Here is a 22568-nt window from a genome sequence, read left to right on the forward strand (position 1 = left end):
TAGATATTTTTGTATGCATCTGGTTTATAATGAGTAGTTAGTAGAGTAACAACAGACTACAGTACCTTATTATCCTGTTATCTTGTGTCAACACTTACAGTGTATCTTTGGGAGAATAGAGGTAAAAATTTTATTCCAAATAAAAAGGTGTCCCTTCTAAATGTGGGATAGTCGATAGGCATGCACCCATGAATATAAACTGGTTTAATGTATTTAAGAGTGTGTATTTGGGACATATGGAGTTTTATTGTTGAATAATTGGCAAGCACACTTGCACCTTTTCTCCCCCAATTAAGCTTTTACACGCACTTAGACTCGGTGCCCGGGCAGCATGCTGTGCGTCAAGGAGAGCATTTGAAATACATGTTCACATATTGATGTCCACGTGGACTTTAACTGACCAAATCAGTGACTGTGTGTTTTCATTATATTTATAATACCTTCAGCTGTGGTAGGAGCAAGGTACTTCCACTGCACTCTGTAAAAGAGCTACCTTAGCTTACACTGGCAGATGGATTGCTACTTCTGATGGCCCAAAAGTTGCTGCCTCAGCAGATTCTGTGCTTCCGGCTTCCAGAAACGGGTGCAAACCAGCCAGGGAGTTTGTAGGATGCTTTGGGCTCTTTGGATGCGCTTATATGTTGTGCAGGTTAGATGGCCCAGATTTTTTTTTTTTTTTTTTTCAATTGGACAATGATTTTTTCTTGTGAAGGAGACCCTAGGAAAGCAGTAGATGAGAGGTTGTTGATTAAATGATAATTAAAACACCACCAAACCAATCTACCCTCTGTTAACTGGGCAGCTCTGCTTCCATGGAGACACTTGAAGCAGGTAACTTCCATTGGGGTACCTAAGTTATACTGAGAGCTTGATCTGAGCCTCACTCTCCAACTCTGCCTTATTACTTATAAACAATTAAAAAAAAACGGTAAAAAAATTGCTTGCATTGAGTAAAAGTCTCTACAACCTTTCAGGTGTTATACAGATTCAGATACTGGTAACTAAACGTAGCACTGATCAGTGTGCAAAGAGACAGTCGGGAACATTTCTAAAGCAAACCCTGTGCACCTATTTCACTCATTCTGGGTTTTGGGGCACCAAAAAAGGTGCGTAACTCAAATCTTCTGTATATCATGAAATGCTGTAAAAGGGCTGTCTGTGAAACCAAGTGTGCATGTGGAAGGATAATTTCTGCATCTGGACTTGATAAATGCACCCAAAGGAAAGGAAGGAAGGTACAATAATAACATACAAGATATGGAAGAAACTCTTCTTCTATTAAAAAAAAAAAAAGTCATTTTTATATAGTTAAAAAATAAGCAGTAGATTAATTTCTTAATTTCTGTGATATAAAAATTTTTAGTTACTTCTGTTTAAATGAAAACACTTTCTTTTTACTAAAGAGTAATTATTCATATGGGTTACTTGCCACAAAATATTGTGTTTGTATACGTATGACATTTTTCAGAAGCAGATTAACTATTATGTGAAACTTACGTTTCAAAAACCCCTTCTGTTTAGATTGTAGAACGTTTGAGTAATGGAAATATGCACTACGTGTAATTGTAGTTTAATTTGTAGTTTAATTGGGCAGTATCAGTAATCCTTTTGAATTTAGTATATTTCCCAAATTTGATGCTAGCATTGTCTTTTCTGATGCATTATTTTGGTTTTTATGTCTCTGACAACCTTTGGGCCTCAATGCCCTTTTCTTTTGCCTTTTCTTTTTTTCTTTTTTTTTTTTTCTTTTTTGAGCGGGGGCAAAATGTGTCATTGCCCAACAACTAAGTTTGAGCAATGAATACTCTGATGAACTGTCATCCCGAATTCCCATGTGAATTAAATGGAAATCTGATTTGAATATTCCAAGTCAATGACAAATTTTAATCCCTTCAGTTGCCTTTGGCAAGATTAAAAATATTTCTTGAAGTTTGTTCTGTTGCCCTGCTAGGCAGGACAAATTGAACCCCATTCCTTGTGTCTTGGTGCAAATGACGAGAGCAACATTAGCTTGGTTATGCTCAAATCTGTGACCAATTCTGCAAAAATACAGGTGAAAATATTGTCTGAAATCAACATTAAATCACTTTTTTTCTCTCCTTTTTTCTTGCTATTGTCCCTTACTAGCCGTTTCCCCAAGCCTTGAATAGCTTCTAGCCATGCAAATGGCTACAAGCAGGGTCCAGTTGGAGCATCACTCCTGGCTGTAAGCTTTGGGGAATTTACCCATGCTACTTTTTAATGCATCAAATCAAAATAGATCTGGTATTTTATAAAGCTTCAAAGTATTGTTCGGGGAGGCTTTTTGTTCTCATTGCTTCTCGGTGTTAATGCTCTTTCTTTAATAGTATAAGATTTGAACAATTTGAACTACCCTTGGCTACTACATGAGTTCTGTGGTTTGTTTTACATGATGCCCTTCTTTTTGCATACTTTCCATTTTGTAATGTGGTAGTAGAAAAAAATGTTAACCATTTTTAACTTATCTCTTAACAGGTTCTGTGTCTGGCTGCCATGTAATCATTTCTTCGTGCAATCGTATCTACCTGCACAGGCAGTCAAGCAATCAACAGCGAAGATGCTTCTTTTTTCAGGGACAAAGACATACTGCTTATAGTATAGTTTGGCCAGCCACAGTTGCTGCAGCTCACCCAGTTCCTAAGGTACTGCAATTTCTATTACCTAATCTGTTCTTCAGTCAGTATGGAGTTCGACTGCAGGCATGATCGAGTGTATTTGTTGTCTGACAGCTGGGGGTTTGGATCACCGTCCTGTTGCTTGGTCTGGTATTTGAAATAGGAGCGCTGGTGAGAGAAGTTTTCAACTGCCTACCATGTTAAACACAGTGGTGTATCTAGTTATTAGGGAGTTTAAATCGGGGGCTTGTTCAGTTATGGTAGTATAAATGTGGAATATTATAATCATCTGTCAACACTTAACACTTATGGGTCCAGATTCTCGTTTTGGACAATTACAGACCGTCTTACCAAAAGTCAGTAGGAATCATTCATGATCATCTGAGTCCTTTTCTGTATAAATCTCTAGCAAGCTAATTATAAAAATGTTTATATTTTGCTGAAGGTTTTGTTAATTGGTTATATCAGATTTAGGAAGAGAACATACAATACCTGCTGGTAGCTGCTCCACAACCCTACTGCACATTCTAAACTCATCTTTACTGTCCCTGAGTGGTTTTTTTTTCTTGCAACATATACTCTTTTTTTTTATCTACTTTAGAGCCAAAAGGAACTTTTTCATGCAATTTTAACATGTGTTCCACTTTTGGTTTCCTTCTTTTTTCTTTTTTTTTTTTCCCCGTTTAATTACAGCATCCAGATTAACTGTTTAGTAGCTTTCCTTTAGCCAAAAGAAAACCAAAGTACCCTTTCTAAACAGTGCTTTTCAGTATGTGTATTAGTACTTCTTTAAGTTTTACTTTTAATTTGATTATAGATTTCTTATGCAAAATATAGAGTATTTCTATGGGCCAGAAATACTAAAAAGTTGTTAGACAGGAAAGCAGATACGGATGCTGGATGTAGGGCTCTTACACCTAAGAGGCTGTGGAAGCTCTGTGTGCAGGGAGACCATAGGGTTACATGCTTTATATATTTTCAAAGGTTTAAAAATTGTAGAACTTACAAACTTTTCTTTTCTGCATTTAGATGCTTCTTTTAGGATAAAGAGGGAGAAATAAATTGTCATACTGAAAAGTTGTCCTCACAGATCAGAGTTCTCAGACTGTCTAAAAATCAGTCCAATTCTTCAACTCTGAAAACTTGAGGGCAAAGTTATTACTTTATACAGAGTATGCCAGAAATCACATAGAAATAACATGGGTTTTTTCAAGATGTTGGTGTGAAACTGTATACGTAGACATTTGTATGTACGCTGCTTTGGGCTTCTCCGTTAACAGATCTTATAGGTCAGCAGGGTCAGGTCTCAGCAGTTACTAGATAAGTGCCCTCCAAGGGGAAAGCAAGGGTGCTGCTCTGTATGGAGTTGCTAATCCAGCAAATGGTGGGGTTTTTTTTCTAAATTAAGTCCCAAACTACTGCAATAGGATATTGTTAGGGTTGATATGCCATTAATTTGAATTAGCTGTAAATCTGAAATTCTGTTGACATAAGTCCACTAAAGATAGTTTCACATTTTATCAGAGTAGAAATGAAATACCCGTAGGAGTAACAATAGTCTTCCTATTTAAAGTCCCGCTGGAGGTAATTTGTTGCCCCCCTCTTCTTTACTCCTACACCCTAGTGTTGTATGGTCTTGTTGTGTACAGGCCAAGTGCCCCCTTTGTTTTATGCCTGCCAGCTTGATTCTGTATTTTGTGAAGTCAGTGCAAAACTTGCCCTGTGGCCGGCATGGCAGAGAATCAGCCTGGCTGTGGTGGGCGAAGGGACTCTTCTCCAGCCAGTGAAACAGCCCATGACCCTCTGAGAGAAAGTGCATTTCCATCTTTGCGCAAGATGTTACCGTTGTTACTAGTTTGTTGTGTTTATACACGTGTCATGAAATTGTTGTGGATTTAAAAAAATGAGAAATTGAATTTCTCCTTTATACGAGGGCTGAGAACTTTGTGTGCAAAAAATGAAGTTTATTACACTTTCCTTGACACAGTGAATTGGGATGCCCTTGCATAGTGTTGTAGATGGACAAATTTGGGCACAACATATGAAATAGATTAATAAGTAAAAACCTCTAAATTAAAATAAGTTGAATCTTAAGGTTCTTAGTCAAAAAGCAACCTCATGGAAGTTAATAGGAGTTTTGTCTGAATGAGAAACTAAGGATTTGATCAGTTTTATTTTTGAGCCTAATTCTGTATGTTTGTCCCGTCAGTTCCAGATGCCTTTTGTAGAAAATGTGCTTCTTTGCAAAAGAAAATAAAGATTTTTTTTAAGTCTCTTTCTCACAGTTTTAAAACTTGCGACTGTCTGTGCTGGAAGTCGGCTGCAGTATCTGGGGTTTCAGCACTGGAAGGTTAACAGACTGTATAAGTCAGTAGTAACAGGCAATGTTAAGTTCAAAAGGGCAGTGGAAGAAATACTGAGGCAGCCTTGAGGGTTTGCCCTGATGGCTTAGGAAGGTCGATACTACGACAGAAAGGGCAAGCTGCCATGAAGCAGGAGGCAGTATCTGAGAAAATGATCCCATTGTCATGCTCAGTTTTCTGATCTTCATTTTCAATCCTTTTTCTCCAAGCACATAAAGAAGCCAGACTATGTGACGACAGGCATTGTACCAGACTGGGGAGACGACATAGAAATTAAGAATGAAGATCAGATTCAAGGGCTTCGTCAGGCTTGTCAGTTGGCCCGTCATGTCCTGCTTCTGGCTGGAAAGGGCTTAAAGGTAACAACTACAGAAGTCCCATAACAGCTTTTATGTCTTTTATGCTTTCACTTATTTGTTGTTTTTTTTTTCTACTTTTTCTTTTTTAATTTCCCGTAATGTGCATCCAACTTCAAGTTAGATACTGAAAAAAGGATTTATTAACTTTTTATTCAGTCCACGATATGCCTGTTTAATTATTTCTGTATTTTGGGCCTATGTAGTACTTAGAATGAGTTGCTGGCTCAGGTGTAATATCTCTCTGTCTGTAATCTCCCTCTGTCCGGATTGTGCCGAATCACGTAAGTTTCTCATGAGGCTCACGCTACATTTTTTCCTTTCATTTCATGGCCCATCTTCCTCATACATCGTGCTTTCCGGCTCTGCGTGTGTGCAAGTCCAAAGGGCTGGCTGGGCTGCCTTCTCCGTTCCTGTCCATCCTTCAGCCCCTCACTGTCCCGCGGGGTCCGGCGTGACTCGTAGAGCTGCTGTTGGAAAAAACAGCTGACAAATTCCACACAATTTTTCAGAGTGCATTGATAATAAAGCCTCATGGTTTCCAGTAATGTTTCTACAGTATGCTTTTTGGGATACCTCCTAAGTTAAAATGTATTGGGAGGAGCCTACTACCAGGCTTTGCAGATAGGAGTGCTTTTTTAGCCTTGCCTTGGTATTTCATGTAATAGCATACTGTATAGGGTAAAATGGGTTGAGTAGCTATGAGATGCAGAGGTAGATGGGGACTGTAGGTCAATGCCATTGACTTAAAATGGGAAAAAATTATCAGTTTACCATGCATTTTTCTTTCAGCTATCATCACGCTTACCCAGAGGTTTAATTCTGGAGCTGGGGTGGCCAATAACAAAACTGCCTGAAGCTTTAATCTTACATATGCTCGCGCATGTTTAACTTCTTTATGTGCAATTATTTCCCAGTACAGTAAAACATACTCATGTAAAGTTAAGGGCATATACATGTTTCTGAAGGATCAGGGTGCGATGTGGGTTCTGAATGAGAGCGGTTTTTCACTAATACTCTTTGGTTGTTATCATGTGTAAAATACATACGTATGCAGCACGGTGTAGCTCATGATGTAGTTCATAGTATGTGCCAAATCATGCATAATAGCAAAATACTACATACAAGTAAGGAATGTTTCAGAGCAAGAAGGTGTGTAAGGTAAGAATTACGTGATCAGGAGCTGTGCGCTGGGAAGAGGGAGGTGGCGCTTGGAGTTGTGGTGCCGAGACCACTGCCCAGGTCAGCCGCAGACAGGTGGTGAGCTCTGTTTTACACCAGTAAATGTTTGGCCCAGACTGCCCTGATTGGGAGGATGCTCCAAAATCCTCCCTCATCGACAGGGAGCATCTTCTGCTTTCCAGCCAGACACTGCGCGTGGCCAGTTTATACCCATTTGTTCTTGTGCCAACACCGCTCTTTAATTTAAACAGCTTCCTGCTTTTCCTTGAGTCTGTCCCCTTCACGCAGTAATAGAGCTATTACAGCTTTCAGTGCGCCAGACTAAACAAACCAAGCTCTTTTAGGCTATTCTCTTAAGGTAAACTCTGCATTCCTATTTTATCTGAAGAGCCCCACCCCTCCACTTGTTCCTGTTGTCTTGCTGAACCTGCCTTGCACGCAGCCCTCCAAACCAGCCCTCGCCTGTGCTTTAGCTAATGGCAGTAACATCCTGCAGTATACCAAAGGTGTGTTATAATGCATGGATGCAGAGGGACAAAGTTTGGGCTGAGCGTGGCTTTGATATTACCATTTACTGCCTGTGGGACTTAAAAATACAATATGGTATTATATATGATAGCATTTCCTGGGTTTGAGTTAAAGATTTGGGAATAAAGCAGCAAATTCTATGACATGGAAGTATTTTGTTAGATACCGTCAGATTGCCCCATCCCAAATAAGGGATGAGGTGTGCAGTAGGTGCCTGCCCGACATTGCCCAGCTAGCAAAAGCTCCTTTAAAAGTGAAGCAGATACTATTAAAAGCAGAACTTTTCACAGTGTGTAAGCCTGCCATGCAGAGAGCACAGATCTGTCTGCTGAGTGTCCAAAAGCCACATCGAATTCCTTGAGCAGAGCAGCGGCAGACAGCACCCAGTCTGGTACATAGCAGTTCAGTTTGTCTATGGGCTGAAGATGATAGATGGGTGAGCGAAGGCAGGAGCAACAAACCTGTATTTATCCAGAACCGATGGCTGCAGTATCCAGTACAGACAGCGCACTGGGGCTGCAGCTGCCATCCCAGCGCAGAGGCTGCAATGGCTACTGCAAAGCAGGGGGGGTGCACAGTAACCCCAAATCCTGGTCTTGAGTGGGTTCATTGCTCCTCATCTGCCCAATCACGCTTTCGTGCTGAACAAGATGCAAGCTGAGCAAATAGACCTGGTTTTATCCTCAGCACAGTACACAAGTGCACTCCGCTGTATTCACTGTGCGTGATCACTGAATATTTCAATATATGGATAAGTATGCCTCCTGCGCCACAGCCTACCTATATTCCACGTGTTACTAAAGTCCTCCAAAATCACAGCCACTGTAGCGTGTGTGTACGAAGTATGATTTTCAAAGGCTCAAAACTCATTCAAATCAAAATCAATTTGCAGAGGAACCCTCAAAGGCACTTCTTCTCAATGAGGGAGGTTTCCCTACCAAATTTCAAATTTCAGCTCTAACCATTCCAGAGGCAGAGTCGATCCAAAAGAAAAGCGAGAAGAATGTTATTTTAAGCGTGTGCATTTTCCGCTCCATGGATAGTCAGAAAATGGCTGAATGATTTATGAGAGGGGTTTTTTTTAATATGTAAAATCATGAGAAAAAGAGGAATCTAGAAAACATCAAGCATAAAAATGAAGATTTCTAAAAATGGTGGATGAGCGCTTGTAGATTCACTGTGATCATCCAGGCTATCGCAACTTAAAGTAAAATATCCTCAAGGTTTAAAGCCAAATATTTAAATCTTTTATAAAATTAAAGAATACTTGGAAAACAATTTCATAAAATGCACAAATACATTATGATAAATGTACTGGGTGGTTACAAGAATTAAGATCCTTTCTTTTGCAAATAAAAAGGGAAAGTAATGTTGCATTTTAAAGGCCTGAAAGCATTGAAACCAGACATTTCTACAGCAGCTACTGAAACAAGATGCCATGGAAAATTGGTGTCTTTGAGAAAGCAAATGTGGAAAAAAGAACGGAAAGCAAGTAGACAGTATTTTAGTTTTTCTAGGAACCTTTGAGTGCTCATTTCTACTGCATGCTTTATTTAAAACCTTTTTCTTTTTTTTAAAAAAAAAAAAAAGGTCCAATATATCAATAAAGTATATCAGATAGTTTAGTGTTTTGTATCAAAGCAGCGTGTTTGAAACATCCCAAGATTTCATTGAAACGTTTGGCTGCAATCACGTTCAGTAAATATGAGAAACTATCTTTGCTTTTTTAACAGGATGTTATGTTTGATATTTTAGGTTGGCATGACAACTGAAGAAATAGATTCCATTGTTCATCATGAAATAATCAGACAGAATGCCTACCCGTCACCTCTGGGCTATGGAGGTTTTCCAAAATCTGTTTGTACTTCTGTAAACAACGTGGTATGTCATGGTATTCCTGACAGGTATTTCCCCAATAATATACATTTTACCACCGGGAATGAAAATGTTAAACTGAAATTAATAAATTGTGTTTAATATTGAACATACTTCAGCTTAACTAAATGTCATCTGTAAACCTATTGCAGATGCATATCATGTTACCACACGAAGCTGATAGATGTTATAGAAATGTATGTGAAATAGAAAAAAAAAATACATTATCCTGTTTGTTCAGACACTTAAAAATAACATAATGCCTTTACAGTTTAGTGTGTGGGGAAGAAAAAAGAAACAGTACAGTCTGATTTCCCCAATTTATGTGGTTTGGTTTTTTTTATTTGCAATACATTCAGCTACTCACAAAGTAAAATATGAACCCTAGTGAGAGAAAAAGAATAAATATAATGGTAGATTTTTCAGGTGTTGATATGTTTTTCTGGTAGTTGTTTCTCATTATTTTATATTCAGCTACACTTGTTCTCTAAGTAGTCAGAGCTGAACATTAAAAATGGTTATTCTGTTTGCCTCTGCCTTCCTCCATCACAAAATGTCTACCCCCTGATTTTTTATATATGTGTCATTAGGTGTTTATTCTTATATTCCTTTTGTTGGGAACTGTCTGTCACCATTATTTATTTTTTTTCTGTTTATGTTTCAGTCGACCTCTTCAGGATGGAGATATTATCAACATTGATGTCACGGTGAGTAATTCATATAAAAAATAGTCTTTGATCAACTTTAGAATCACTAGTAGCAACAGGAAGAATAGTGGATTGGAGATGGGGGATGCACAGATGGATGTGCTGTTTACTTCTGAGCCAAGGCACAAGCAGCTGGTTTCCTTTTTTGTTTTTAACTGTGTGTTTATTCCAGCTAGACCCAGGCCTGACTTGAATTTAGGACTGGAATCAGATGCACTGAGATCAATGTTGGCCTAAGTGAAATGTCAACCCAATCCTGCTATGTGTCATGTTTTTGAGAAGGTGTAATTGTTATTGATCCACTGTGTAGTTAATGCAGAGCACCACAGTACTGGGCAGCAGCTGAAGATAGATATGTATGAGATGAGCTAACATGAAGAAAGCCAGCATTTTTCCTTCACTCTGCCAAGATTGATCTTCCTCTTCCTGCTGATTTTGAGTGGGGCCTGTCATTATCTTACTCTGTCATTAGAGGCTACATTGGCCTGTGTGTGTCAGTCTATTTGGACAGCAACTCTTTTGCTAGCAGTGTTCCCTACATTTATTAAAATCCCCGAAGGTAGTGTTGTGTTCCATTTCTGGTATAAAAGCCCTGAACCTTTTGCGCAGAAACAGAAATAGTGTGATATAATTGTGACTTAATATTTCCAGAGAATGGTCAATTATAGCTATTTAAATAAACACTGGCTGGATTTTCTTGGGAGCAAGAAAGTACGGAAACTGGAAACCTAATTCTCGTTTCATTTATGAAAAAAAAAAAAATTATTTGTCTCTTGCAGAAGCTTTTTTCTTTGTACTGTGCATGTTTTTATTTTCCCAAAGTGCTGTTTATTTCTAATGTGAACACAGACATCTTTTGAATCCCACCGTTATTTTGCAATAATATGTCACATACAAGGGAGTAACATCTCATGAAAACAAGCTTTTTTAATCATTAAAGAAACTCTTGGTAACTTGATACTATTTTCCATGGGCCCAAATTTCATACTGGCAGAAGCGAAGAAATCTCCAACAGACCTACCTCTGAGCATGAGATTCAAGCTTTCTAAAATATTTTTTCTATTAAAATTAGGGTCAGTGACCTTTTGCCCATGGTATACTCACGTGTGATCCAGAACTGGGTTGGGTTTGGTTTGGTTTTTTAATCTTTCTAAATTCTTCCCCATCGCCATACTTTTAATTGTAGAATTCTGACTATCAGGTTTACACAGTGCAATCTATCATTTTTTAAAGTGTATTTTTGGCCTACATTTTTACTTTGGTGAACTGGTGTAGCTTTGCTCATTTTATTAGACTAAATCAGTTTGCAACAGCTAAGGATTTAACATCTGATTTCTTTGTATCTCATTAAGGTTCATTTTATTTTTTTGTTTTATCTGTCATGATAATAATGACGCCTTAGATTAAAAAAAAAAGTGTAGATTCGTATCGCAGATACTTTCCGTGATAAACTAAACAAAACATTTTTATATTAACGTGGTGTGCATATCTTATCCACTCTGCTTTACAAATAACGACTGACTAAACGTTACTGGTCTTTTTGAAGACTTATTTTTATTTGTTTTCTGTTTACCTCATAAAATAAAATAAATCTTGACATTTCTGTGAATGCGAAGATTCCTGCAAGGATGGGAATTGCTGATTATCTTTGTAAGATTTTTTTATCATTTAAAACTGAACTGTGCTGTGTTTGATCACTGCTCAGTTCCAAAATAGCTGAGGAAAAAATACTACTTTTCAGCGTTGCTAATTGATCTTTTAGCTTATTTTTAATGAGCAAAACTGGGACATTTCACAGGTTGACAGAATAAAAATCAAAGTAAACATTGCACAACAAATTGTTTATAATTGTGTACCAGTTCTATAGAATGATTAAATAATATTCTGGTTATTAAATGTAGACACTTCACGCTATGTACAAATTATTTGAAGAAAAAACCCATTTTTGCACAATTAAGATGGTAGATTAAATACATAGATTAACAAATTTTATTGGCTTGAGTCATGTAGCCTTTAAAATGTGTTTTAGTGTAGAAACAATAGCGTTATCCATTACTGAATCCTCAGCATAGCGCAATTTTCAGCCAGCCATTACCACGTTAATGTTTCTTACAACTTGGTTCTTTCATTGACTTTTAAGGAATTAGTGTGTTACTGTTGCTGTGGTTGTAGTTTATTAACGTCAAAAATATGTAATTGCACTTGATGGGCTGCAGTAAATATTATTATTATTTTTAAGCTCTCCTATGTTTTAAATCTGTATTTGTTTTTCCAGGATGATGATGTTTAATGCTCAGGTTTTGTGTGTTGTACTTGCTAGAGCTAAAAATAAATTAGTTCAGTTTAAATATGAACTGGCTAGATTAAAACCTGCCCGATGGGCATTAAATAAAAAAAAAAAAATTTAGTGGCAGTCTGGACTGGCAGAGGAAGGTGTAGAGCAGGAGATCGCAGCCGCTCTCCGCTGGAGTGGTGGCAACACGGTTGGGCCCTTGCTGGTGCTCACCTTTCTTTAAAAACCCCTCGCTCCTAACTGCCTGCATTTTCTTCGCATCTCGGCTGAACACAAACCTGGCCTTGGGATAAGCTGTCTGTAGCCAATTTTCTTTTTTTTTCTCTCTCTCTCTCTTAGTTTGGAATCGGCCAAAAAGAATGTGAGTCTGTCTTTCACAAATAGCTTGCCAGTGGCAAAAGTTCAGTGCTTCGAGCTTCGTGAGTTATTAGTCCTAGAAGGAGAGTTGCCCCCTGTTCACGGGAAGAAAATGTTTTAGAAGATCAAAACTGTGCACCATTACAATTTGTCTTTCTGTAGGGAAATTTGGCTTGGTCTTACAGTTATGTGCCTGCCTGCCATACTGCAGAGCTGCAAACCCCATTTTAATGGGGCATTGCAGAGCTCCATAGTGCAGATCCAGGGTTTCCTGTGCCCGGCAGAGAATTTCTGGAGAGCTGAGGTTTAAACCTATGAAATGTAAAAAAAAAAAAAAAACCACAAACCCAAACCAAAAAAAAAACCAAAAAAGCACATAATTAATTCAACAGGGTGCTATGTTTTCAGCACACAAAACTTTGTGGTGCCAGAACGGTACATTTATTCTCTTTCAGAATTCATCTCTGGAAATCAGAAGTAAAATCCAACGTTAATGCCACATTGTAGCTTAAAAATGAGACTAAAGAAAACGTGCAACAGCAGGCGTTGGATTTGGCCTGTGCTTTCCGTGGGGCTCCCTCTGGATGTTGGCAGCAGCTCGCGCCTCTCACCCAGCTGCACACAGCATCACCTCTACACCCCGCTGGGGATGCTGGCTGCGGAGGGACGGGTCTCCCCGCCAGCCGCTGATGGGTCTCCCAGCACCCATGGCCAGCACCGGAGCTCGATGCCCTACCTCTGCGGGGTGCGAGCAGGTCCGCAGCCCCAGAGGTGGGCACTTGGGGCAGGTGGGCACCCGAGGGCCCCCAAGGCCCCCTTCAGCCCATGCGTGGCCCCCACCTGTCTTCTCGCGTACAGCCCAGTTAGCCTCATGTCTTGTGGTTGAGCAATGTCATTGTCTGGGGCACTACTGCACAGAGCCACACAACTTTTGCATTTCTTGAATTTTTAATTGTCAACACTTGCGCACCTTGCAGTCTTTCATGCCGCCTTTTTTTTTTTTCCCCCCTGCAATGTTTTGCTTTTCCAGTCTCATTCTCACAAATACAGCTTATCCGTGGTCTATCTATTGCAATATATAGCTCAATCTTAGAAAGAATGGATTTAATTAAGGAGACGATCTGCTTCTGGATGCAAAACAAGAAACTGTCTTTACATTTCTGCATATGTTTAGGTGTATTACAATGGCTACCATGGTGACACTTCTGAAACCTTTTTGGTGGGCAATGTGGATAAATCTGGTCAAAAGTTAGTGGAGGTTGCCAGGAAATGTAGAGATGAAGCAATTGCAGCTTGCAGACCAGGGGCTCCCTTCTCTGTAATTGGAAGCACAATCAGGTAAGCCTTATATTGACAAGTAAAGGGAGGGCTGGCAAGTGGGACAAAGGTTATTGGTGGTTTGGTATAAAGCTGATGACATGTTTTATGATTCAAAACCATCATTTCAGTCTGATATCAGTATGTGAACTGCCAAGCTATAATGTTGTTCCTTGGGTAAGAGGTTTTTTTGTGGGTTTTTTTTTTTTTTAAAGTGAATTATACTACGGTCAACAAAGATAACTGTAGAAAGAGTCAAAGTTATTCATAAGGTAGATTTAAATTAACAGATGTAATTTGCAGTGGGTTTTTGTTTATTTTTTATTTGTGTGTGAAACTACACCACATCTAACGATGTAAGAAGGTTAGAAACCATTGTTTTCATTGTATAGCAATAACGAATGTTACAAAGGAATTAGTCAACATAAGTAAGTCTCTTTGTTTAAAAAGTACAAAAATATTTAACTCAAGAGCTTCTGATCTTACAAAGAGCAGTGCATGCTAACGTCACAGGGAAAAAAGAGCTCACATTCAGAGATTTTTCCCTATTTTGCATCTCTTCTAGCCGTCACATAAATGCAGTCGTGACTCTTCTTCTGCTGGCAGTTTTGAATAAAAATACAGCTTAGTTTTTTGACGGTACCTATGGATTATTTTAAAATGTTTGCCAAAAAAAAAAAAAAGACATATATCGTATACATTTCATTAAGCAATACTTCACTGGACTATTAATGGTCCCAACATGCTATTGAATACATTCTGATTGCTTAAAAGCTGCAAGGCTTAGTCACCTTGAAAGGATGCTGCTTTTTTTTCTTTGTAAATCTTCAAATACTTTAAGGAAAAAAGAGAACGGCAAAATATCAGTTAGATGTATTTATAGCTTTAAAAATATTGTAACAGAGTCTGAATCAAACTTTAGTAAAACCTCTTTGGGTTATATCTGAGAAGCTTTTATTGAAGACTTTGTATAAAATTGTGTTTTTGACAGTTTTAAATTATAGGCTAACTAGCCTGGAGAAAAAGGATAGTGTCTTTCTGTTCTTTCATAGGAAATGTTGAATCAGACCCCTACTGGGAAAAGAAATTTAATGCATATCTCACTATCTTACTGTCCATGAATATAATAGAAGTGAATTCAAAATGTAGTTTTATTTTTGCAAATGGGATGAGTCGATAGATGCACCTCATATTTTTGAACACCTAGGGTTCAACAAATTTACTGGTGGTGCTCTTGCATTTTAACAAAATTTATTCTGGAGTAGAAGGGGGCACAGAACACTGGATTCTTATTCAAGCATTCTATCGAGCTCTGCATTCATGGCTGTGTCTAAAGGGCATGTCAGCCTTTGATTCTCTCTGAGAGGTAATTATCCTTTTCCTGTCACGGAACAACAAATGATAGCTAACTACAGAGGCACATTTGCAGTAGTCACATTCATCAACTGCAGAAAAAAAATTCAATTTAATTGTGCAACACAGCTGCACATAGGCTTTTTGAGCATTTCTGTTGTTCTCCCTGTCTTGCTATTCCTCCCTCCAGATCTATTTTTTAAACTTTTTTTCTGGTTATTTTTTTCCCCCTTTTTGTCTCTTCTTCCATTTTTACTCTCTGTACTTTCTTGTTAAAGTAATTTTCCTTTGTGGCTCTCATTCTTTTTTCCCCATTGAAGGCTATGAATGTAGAAAATTATCACAATTACTCATATAATTGAGCCTCTTTGTAGCAAGTGCAACTCCAGTAGCCTTTCTCCATCATGAAAATGGTTTCATTATAGGGTTTTTCATATTCTCTGACACCATCTACACAGAGGAACAGGCGTGCAGATGAGATGTACTAGGAACAGGGTAGATCAGTAAGGTCACAGTAGGAATAATTAGCTCTGCTATGGAAAGAGCATCTAGGCCTTTTACTGCTACATAAATGTACTGTCCGTGGCTTTTAGTCACAAAAAAACTTACTAACAAATGGAGCTCCCGCCTACTACTTTGAAAAAAAGATTTGTATCAACACTACAATTTTCCATCATTAAGACTAATAACACAGAGCCTAGTATACATCAAGGGGAATAAAAAGAAAAATCTCACATTCAAGTGGCGGCTGGGTGCTGACCTTTGTTCCCTTTTTTTGTGTTCAACTTAACTCTTTACAAAAAAGAGCCACACGCCACACCAACATGCAGGTGAACTCCAGCTAGTGCTAGCAAAGCATGGCATTCAATTGGAAAATCTGATAAATCTCCATGCAGGATAATGCATTTCATTACAGATTCACTACATTAATTCTAGCTGTATTAAAAAAAAAAAAAGAAGACGAAAAAGAACAGAATTGAATGTGACATTGGATTTTTGCTGTGTTGGTACGGAGGTCAGTTTACTTGCAAAGTGTAAACATATAGTCAGCGCCCCCTTTGAAAAGCAGATTAATCAAAGCTAGTAGGTGTTCAAAACTACATATGAAATAGCAGGTCATTAACTTTATTTCTCAATATTTTATCGTGTAGATGATTTAAATGTGCTGATTTGTTTAGAACTACTTTAACGCTACCTCTGCTGAAAGATCACCTTGGTTTGGTGAAGCTATGTGTTTCTGGTTATTTGTCATTTGACATTTGCATGCAGACAGACATCATATGTACATCATACATACATCAAAATCTTCAGTTTCAGGAGAGTTAGATACCATAAATACCTGAGAACAAGTGCCTACAAGCTGAAAACATTTAGACCGATCAGAATGGAAATGTGTCTAGGTTTCTGTCATCAATATTTTCTATAAAGGTGCTCAAGTGATATACAGAACATATCTTGGGCACAAATAATCAGAATATTTCCTTTCTACAAGAAGTTTGGGAATAATTGTATCGCAGAGGTAAGTTTGCATTCAGTAGTCTCACATAGTCTTTGTTATGGAAGCTCGATAGCTGACACTGAGCATTTCTTGGATAGCAGTTCCTTCTCCCATCAGCTACAAGTTGCAAATAAAAGATTGCATGGATTCGTGAGTTACTTTGCTTAGAAAAATTTGAATCTTTGCTAACCTGTTCTTACTGAAGGTGGTGGCAAAACTGTTGGTCAGCTCCAGTGGAAACAGAATTGGGCCCTATGTTCCATTCTACCATTTGTGACATTTCTCTTTCAGACAGAAACAAATCTAGTTCAAAAATCTATTTTTCAGACAGTGAGTTTAGGTACGTGGAAGTGTTGTGAGTGTAGAGAGCTAAAAAACATAAACGTGATATTGTTAAATAAACCAATTTCCTACTCCTAGGAAAAAATAGTAGTGATGAAAGTATTAATAAATGGTTTAAAATGTTTAACTCATAAGTATATGTTTTGATATTAATTTAGAACAATATAAAGCAGATTTACAAAAAAAATCTGTTTCTATCAGATTATGCACATTTAAACAATAAGTGGCTCAGGCAAAATAAGTCATTTTAATGTCATCTGTGATAGATTTTCCTTGACAGCTACTGTAAATTACAATTACACTGCTTCTCTCTGCACTTGAAAGTAAGCATTGCAATAAATTATCTTTTATTTCAATCCATCATGTCTGCTTTCAGAAACAGAGAACCTCAAATAAAAGTTCAGCACTATTGTAAGAAAAATACAGTAATTTGTGTTCCAGTTTGAAACTAAAATGTACCTTTCTTTCAAAAAACAATTGTTGGCTTTCAAAAATATTACTAATTATACCTCAACATTTATTGTCATTATAGGGGATCCCTGAACTTGTGCATTCCCTCAGTCTATTATTACTATTTAAGAGAAAAATACTCTAATATTTTGCAAGTAGAATTTTGTAATTTCTCAAATTCAATAATACGGTACTATTCAAAATTAATATTTTTATCACGAGCAAATCTAGTTCAGGCTGATGCTGTTTTCAAGAGTTTAAAAAAAGAAAAAAGCAAACATGCCGTTCACTGGTCATTTTGCTAACAATGTAGCTAAGAAAAACATGATTACTTCTAATTTAAAAAAAAAAAAAATGCATTCATATGGATCCCTAAGTAAGAAAACAATTATCATAGGTCTGTTACTGCTTTCAGTGTTTCCCAAGTGCGTTCACTGCCCAGAAGTGTAAGACAGGTTTGTTTAGCAACTTCAGCCATTCATGTCATGCTGCTCTGCAAGACTGTTGTTGATAAAGTTTCATCCCTGGGGAGAGAACCTGGCACTGCGGGGGAAGCGTCCCTAGCTGGGAATCAGTTCACCAGGATGTTCAGCCTGGGTAGCGAAGCAGTCTGTGCTGTCTTGTTTTCCCTTGTGCCACCAAGAGCCCAGAGAGGCTGTTGCTATCAATGCTGAAAATGGGATTTGTTTCACTTTGTTTCTTCAGTGAGCGCTTAGAATACTGGACCAGACCTGCCTTGAGGAAAAAGTGACAAAATTTGGTAAAAAGAAAATAAAATGCAGGGTTTGGGGTGTTCTTCTCCCCCCCCCCCAAAAAAAAAAGGAAAAAAAAAAAGGGAGTTCCAGTCCTAAGACTGAATGGATGGTTTTCCTCTGGAGCTGGGATGCCTGTTATCCTGTAGATGCTCCTAGAGGCTATCTGCACAGGGTCAGCTCCCTAAGGAAATTTTTTCGACCTGCTTTTCAGCTTCTTAGCGGGAGGGATTTATCCCATTCACCCAAGAACTCCTTTCAGGGGAGGCTCCAGAGTATCGGGGAGAGCTTTGTAGAGAGTCAGTCCTGCCTGTTGCTGCTTTGTGTTATTTTCCCTGTTGGGCTGCTGGCAGGACGGCAATGCATGTCTCCACACTTATCCCTCCTTTTGGAGAATTAGCTGTTTTCTGGCAACGTGGGAAGAGGATGCTCAGGAGGGAACTGACACCCAACTCTCCTGTCTCTATCCACTCTCAGAAGCATGATACCACCATGCGAGAGGCTCTGCCTATGGGTTTAGGTGGACAGCCTGGCCCTCAGTGATGTTCCTTTACCAGCTGGGCCGCTGCCGGTCCATCCTGGTGCCAGACACTTTGCCTGGCTTTGCCATCAGCAAAAGAGGAGCAGCGCTGCAGGTACTCTTGACTCCGCAGCCACTGGGCTGGAACACATGGCAGCAAAACATATAAATCAAGTACTGGGCTCATTAAATGATTATGCTTTTAATCCTGCCCAGTTCACCTCTGCCCAAGCATGCATCATGGCTCAAAGAACAAAATGTGTGATGGTAAATGTTGTCAATGGATATTTTTAACAATGATTATTCTGAAGAGTCTTTTTTTTCTTTCTTGATGCTGTTGGTGCCGCGTGGCTCTGCTGCCCCAGCCTTTGCTCTGGAAGTGATTTGGCTGGGGGAAACCCCGTGGCCGAGGGGAACCGGCAGACTGGCACATCCACCCAGCAGTGCAGATCTCCTTTCCTATGGCAGACGCCAGGCAGCCCAGCTCAGCTGTGCCGACTCTTGCCTCCCGCCTTCACTGCTTTCCCACTTGCAATCAGGACTCCTTCGGCTGCCTGATCTTACGCTGCCTGTCTGCAAGGAGCAGCACATGGAGCTGGGGCTGCAGTCTTGTAAGGTTGCCTGCCAGGGAAGGCTAGAAAGAAAGGCCACTGCTGACAGATCCTGAGCTGGGCAATGAGACAGTGAGTCCAAAATGTTGAGCTGTTGTCAGCAGCAAATGGCAAACTTGGGCAAAAATGCTCCACTCTGTGACATCCCGATTTTTTTTTTTTTTTAACCGGATTCCACGGCCTGGGAGTCCGGGAGGCCGGAGAGGCTGACCAAGATCAACAGTTCAATTCACTCTTCTCAGAGCTGTTGCAAAGTCCTCCCTGCCAGCATTTACAGCCAACGTGTATGTGTACGTTTACAGGATTACCTTTGCAAGTTGTAGCTGGGGTTGGTAGCCTTGTTTTTTTATGAAAGCTGGGTGGTTTACTATAACTCCACAAGGATGTAAGATCTCGCTAAGATTTTTGAAATACTCCAAAGTAAAGCTAGTAGTTGTGGAGTGAAATTCTCCATAAGGTGCTTCTGAAGCATATGCAAATACTAAAACCAGATTGAACGTGGCTGAGTTTCATACCTGCAGCTTATCTTCTCCACAGGTTTTCTCTGTGTCACTTCAGGTTCATTGGCCACGTTACATTTTATGTAAAGAATACCTAAGCTCTGTACGTAGACGTTATTAAGTGGTTAGGAGGGGGGGCACGGGTGTCTGTCAGTGCAGATGTCAAAGCCCTGTGAGCTCCAAGATCCCCTATTTTGATCACAGACGGTAACCGCTGAGGTACTGATGCCAACAGAGTTGTTTTCAAGCTGTTTGGCAAGAAAGTGGCAGAATTCACCATTGAAATGCACGAGAACCACTTCTTTCACCGCGTGAGGACGGGTTACTGTCTTAACACTGCCTTCTGTGTGCCGCGGCGCTCGTGCGCCTGGTGCCCAGCACGCAGCTGCTGCTGCTACTGCTGCTCTTCTCAGCACCAGCTGAGTACTGGGGCAAGAGCTTCCCCTGCCCGCAGGAGAGTATGTAGCTGTGGTGCTCAGAAGAATAGCTTTCTGTCTTGCTACAGAAGATGGGATTTTTTGGGGGGTGAAAATCCTGTAATAATACAAAACATCTCAAAAAATGACCGTGCTCTTTCAGTGGGCAGGGGTACCATGTAAGGACATCAGCAAAGCTGAATAGTCAGTGGGATTGTTCATGCTTTTGCAAAAAGACTTGCAGAAGAAAGTGAAAGAAAAACTTATCACACGTTGCATGGATGGCTTCTCCCATCTGTCTTCAGAGAATCGCTTCACCCATATGGGAATCATTATCTTGCATTGCTCTGGGCTTGGTCACCAGAGATCTTCTGTTTCGTTTTGTGTATGTTTCTGAGTAATCTGGCTTTCTAACTCCTCGCCATTCCCGTGCTTCTTCCTTGGCCTTCAGCATCACCATAGGCAGTGTGCTGAGTCTCTGACCTAGGTGTGAGTGGTGTGAGAGAAAGTCTTTTCCATTGCTAGTAGGACTTTTTGCTGCATAAACCTTCATGATTTTTTCCACATAAATGATGTATAAGGTAAAAACCTGGACTTTGAATACAACCAAATGAAGCCCAACTTCTAGCCCTATTGGTAACCCTCTTTGCCAGTACTTAGGAGTTTGGGGGCAGCTAAATTTGAAATTTCCATTATTCTCCAGAGTTAATGAAAGAAATGTGATGAGTCTTTGTATCAGGGCAATGGGTAGGTAAAAGCTAATACACAAATCCTGTTAAAACGTGCTCTTAAGGTCTGAACACTGCAGCATTATTAACCGTTGACCCAACTCTCCTCTCGTTGCCATTTTGCTGTGGCAGAGCACCATGTCCCTCAATTGCAGTATCATTAAATTCTGGGACGGTGACCCACGGGCACTGGAGCCAGCACTGGAGGGTCTGTGGAGCCTGGTGTGCAAAGGGATTAGTGTGTACAGCAAGCTGAGGCCACTTTGCACCTGAAAAAGAGCCTCCCCATGGGGTTTAACATGCTTTAATTTCTCTGAGAGCTTACACCTTTATTTGAGTTTCTTAACTTTTACACTTTTCCACCTGTAGTCAAACTCTGAGAAAGCATTTGTTAGGGTGTAACTATAGGCAAACCTGAAGATTTAAAACAAACAAATGAAGCTTTTAATGTTGTGGGTGAAATCTTTCCAGGCTAAGTGCCTTCCTGTCTTGCTCCTGTTTGCTTTTAGAAATAGTGTGGGGATGATATACAGGGACAGGGGTAGCTTCCTTGTCACTTCTAATCCACCTCCAGGTCCCCCCAAATCTCTACATATTTCTGTTTTGGAGGTGGGCAGCCCTCCTGGCTGAGCTGCCTCAAGTCACCCCCTCCACCACTGCCTCCACCACTGCTTGAGTAAGGGCAGAGCCTGAGAGTGAAGCCTGCAGGCATGGGGTGGCCCAGCAGCCAGAGAACACCCCACATTTCTCCAGGTCCTCCGGTTTTTAGGGATCGGATAGGACTTTGCTTTCCTGACGTGGGTAGGGATCAGTGCCAGGACGTGTTCCTGCAGACAGCTCGTGGAGACGCTCCTCCCTGAGGCAGGCCATGAAGGACAGGACAGATCTCCCAGGCAGAACTGAAATGCCATAATTGTTATGATTTGGTTTTGCTACGGTAGTGATGAGTTCATTAGAAACATGTTGTTAATTAACGTGAACAGATTTGCTGGAGTTGCAATACATTTTGGTACTGAATGTTTGCAGTATTCCCAAAGGCAAGCTGTAGGGCTCTTAACTCTCCCTGTCGGCAGCAGGACCCTCTTTTGCAGAAAACCCAGTGCAGGCAGTGGGTACACGGCCCAGCACGGGCTCTGCACATAGGGAGGACTCGATGGAGGCTGCAGTTGGGTGGTGTGCCAGGGCCTCGGCTGTGCGACTTGGCTGCCATTTAGCTGTCCCACATTAAAATGAGCTCCCAGTGAGGTCATGGAAAAGGCTACCCTCCATCAGACAGGGAGGTGACATGCTGCCATCTTGCTCAGACAGCAGGGCTGGCACAGGAGCTACCAGCCTCTGCTGGCAGGTGTGTTAACTCTGAAACCTAACAATGGCTCACCAGCACTAGCTCTAGTGGCTGCTGTCTTTCGGAGCAGGCACAAAGTGGTGACTCGGCACTGGGGGTGGGGGTGAGAGCTTGTGGGAGCCGGGTGGTACCGATGCAGTGGCAGGGCGCAGGGCCGGGGCCGGCTAGTGGAAGTAGCGGTCGGGGCGTGCTCCCTCACGGTGTCCTCTTTGCCCCCGCAGCTCCGTGGTGCGGCGGGGCGGCTTCCAGGTCTGCCCCTCCTTCGTCGGCCACGGCATCGGGTCGTACTTCCACGGGCACCCCGAGGTGTGGCACCACGGTAAGCGGCCCCCGTCGGCCGGACCTGCCTCCCCCCGCCGCTCGCTCCGCCGCCGGCGATGAAATGACTCCGGGGGAGGGGGGGTAAAACGAACAGGGCCCCCCGCACCCACCGACGCCG

At 40.5% G+C, this 22568-nt stretch overlaps 1 protein-coding gene across 1 annotated transcript in view; it reads left to right on the top strand.

The window, feature by feature from the left end:
• The first annotated feature begins 812 nt into the window (after window positions 1–812).
• Window positions 813–22568, top strand: part of METAP1D (methionyl aminopeptidase type 1D, mitochondrial) — a 23756-nt gene continuing 2000 nt past the window's right edge. Inside the window, exons 1-8 of the mRNA XM_009278670.1 lie at window positions 813–831; window positions 975–1106; window positions 2497–2663; window positions 5209–5358; window positions 8821–8969; window positions 9605–9647; window positions 13472–13635; window positions 22351–22448. Of these exons, the coding sequence (XP_009276945.1) occupies window positions 813–831; window positions 975–1106; window positions 2497–2663; window positions 5209–5358; window positions 8821–8969; window positions 9605–9647; window positions 13472–13635; window positions 22351–22448 (922 nt within the window). The remainder of the gene's footprint in view (window positions 832–974; window positions 1107–2496; window positions 2664–5208; window positions 5359–8820; window positions 8970–9604; window positions 9648–13471; window positions 13636–22350; window positions 22449–22568) is intronic.

The sequence above is a fragment of the Aptenodytes forsteri genome, unplaced genomic scaffold (genome assembly GCF_000699145.1).
Source record: "Aptenodytes forsteri isolate BGI_AS27 unplaced genomic scaffold, ASM69914v1 Scaffold257, whole genome shotgun sequence".
NCBI lineage: Eukaryota > Metazoa > Chordata > Aves > Sphenisciformes > Spheniscidae > Aptenodytes > Aptenodytes forsteri.